This window comes from Pteropus vampyrus, unplaced genomic scaffold, assembly GCF_000151845.1.
Source record: "Pteropus vampyrus isolate Shadow unplaced genomic scaffold, Pvam_2.0 Scaffold533, whole genome shotgun sequence".
Taxonomy (NCBI): Eukaryota; Metazoa; Chordata; class Mammalia; order Chiroptera; family Pteropodidae; genus Pteropus; species Pteropus vampyrus.
In genome coordinates this window covers 233,742-236,094 of record NW_011889314.1, presented here as the reverse complement: position 1 = coordinate 236,094, position 2,353 = coordinate 233,742, and the positions used below count along the sequence as shown (strand labels likewise).

Sequence of the window (2,353 nt, the reverse complement as noted above, 5' to 3'; positions counted from 1 at the left end):
CTTCTTATATACATATGCAAGAATTTATCTTGGGTGCGTAAATGCGAGTGGAATTGCTGGGACATAGAATGTGCAAATGTTGAACTTTACAAGATGAGGCTTAATTATTTCCAAAGTGATTATATCAGTATACACTTTCATCAGCAATGTGTAAGAAATCCTCTGGATTCACATACTGTTTAGTCAGAAAATCTAATTTCATGTTTTGTTTTCAGATGAATTTACAATAAACTGGACGAAATGGAAGAAGTTAACCAGTCCGTGGTGTCTGAATTTATTATTCTTGGGCTTTGTGATTCATGGGAGCTCCAGGCCGTCCTCCTAGTGATTTTTTCTTTGCTTTATTTGATCACCATTTTAGGCAACATCTTCATTGTGCTCCTAATTATCTCTGACCTTCATCTTCACTCCCCTATGTACTTCCTGTTAGCCAATCTTTCCTTCATTGATTTCTGCCTTTCCTCAGTCACTACTCCTAAAATGATTACAGACTTTCTCAAGGAGAAAAAGACCATTTCCTTTGGAGGCTGCATGTGTCAGGTTCTCTTTGTACATTTCTTTGGAGGAGGTGAAATGGTGCTACTTGTATCAATGGCCTACGACCGTTATGTGGCCATCTGCAAGCCACTTCATTACTCCAGCATCATGAGCAGACGAACATGCATCGGGTTAGTTCTGACATCGTGGATCATTGGCTTTGTGCATTCAATAAGCCAACTTTTTATGATTATAAATCTGCCCTTCTGTGGACCCAGAGAATTGGATAGCTTTTTCTGTGACATTCCATTGGTGATAAAGCTAGCTTGCATGGATACCTATATTCTAGAAATGTTGATAAATGCTGACAGTGGAGTACTGGCAACCACCTGCTTCATTCTGTTGCTGATCTCTTACTCTTATATTCTGATTACTGTCCTCCTTCACTCAAAGGATGGGACATCTAAGGCTCTCTCCACTTGTACTGCCCACATCACAGTGGTGGTGCTATTCTTTGGGCCTTGCATATTCATCTATCTGTGGCCACTTAGTATCACCTGGGTGGACAAGTTTCTTGCTGTATTTTATGCAGTCATCACACCTCTTCTAAATCCAGCCATTTATACTCTAAGAAACAAAGAAATTAAAAATGCCATTAAGAGATTACAATGATAGCATATGAATTTCTGTGGATATTTCAGAGTCTTATATTATCAGACTGTCCAATGTAAGGTCCCTAAATTAGCCACATCTGTCCTGTTACTTGGGACTGGGAAGCATTCTCCAATTCACATATGGAAATCATGTATATCTCCAGATGTAAGTTTTATGATAATTCTATTATATGCCACAATCATGTATTGATCACTGCATGCAAAGTGATTTGGAAAATTTGGCCAGGTTTTATAACTCTAATTTTGGTTGTGCTCAAGAATGACTTAAAATTAGTCACAATGTTAATGTTATTTATTCCTATTGGTGCTGCTTTTTCAACACCCATCACCACATCCTGAAATTTCTGTTATGCTAAGCATATCTTGGAGTAAAGCGTTTTACATAGACCTTCTCTAAAATTTTTCAATATGTCACTGCAGCGAATATTGCTTTCTTTATTTTTACAAATGTATAAAATAGTTTCTCAATTATTTAACATTCTAGCTACCTATCTCTCCAAAGAGAAAGTGCAATTAAGCATTTCCCATCATACTCAGAAAAATAATTGAATCATAATCATAATGTGGATAGTGTGTCATTCCTTCAACTTCATGTTTTAGCCATTCATGAAACAGTGTGATGGTCTTTTGAAGACATACATTAAATACAAAGATGGATGAACTAACAACCTTTGGGCATCATGCTTCTTTTCTTTCTATTTATAAATGGGCTAGGCAGTCATGATCTATACCAGTAAAATCAGAGAAAAGTGTTATGAAAGTTAGGCCAAAAGTGTAATTTTAGAATAAGCTATCCATTTAATTCACTGCAATGTTCAGATAGCCTGCAAGCAAATAGATTGTGTGCAAAGTTTGTGAATTCTTCATTACTACTTATACAACAAAACTTTTAAATTCTTCCTATTCTGTGCCTCAAAAGGTATACAAGTTTACATCCCATTTATCTGAAATCAATGGAAGCAGATATAATGCAAATTTCATATTGCTTTGTAGAGATAATATGGTCCTGTGAACTTTGTAACACTCCCAGTAGAGTCTGAAGCATAAACTCTTAAATAAAATAATTACTATTTCTGTGTATATATGTATTTATCTGTTCTGATTTTTCAAATTATAATTTATGTACACTGGTTTGAATAAAACTGACTGTCTTTGATTCCACTGATCCTTTCTTCTGCTGTATCCAACCTGTTTTTAAGATA

The 2,353-nt window shown here is 35.6% G+C and overlaps 1 protein-coding gene across 1 annotated transcript; it reads left to right on the top strand.

Moving 5' to 3' along the window:
* The first annotated feature begins 240 nt into the window (after window positions 1-240).
* On the top strand, window positions 241-1,149 carry LOC105307934 (olfactory receptor 4K15-like). The gene has a single exon (XM_011383616.1). The coding sequence runs from the start codon at window positions 241-243 to the stop codon at window positions 1,147-1,149; it is 909 nt and encodes a 302-aa protein (XP_011381918.1).
* The last annotated feature ends 1,204 nt before the right edge of the window (window positions 1,150-2,353 follow it).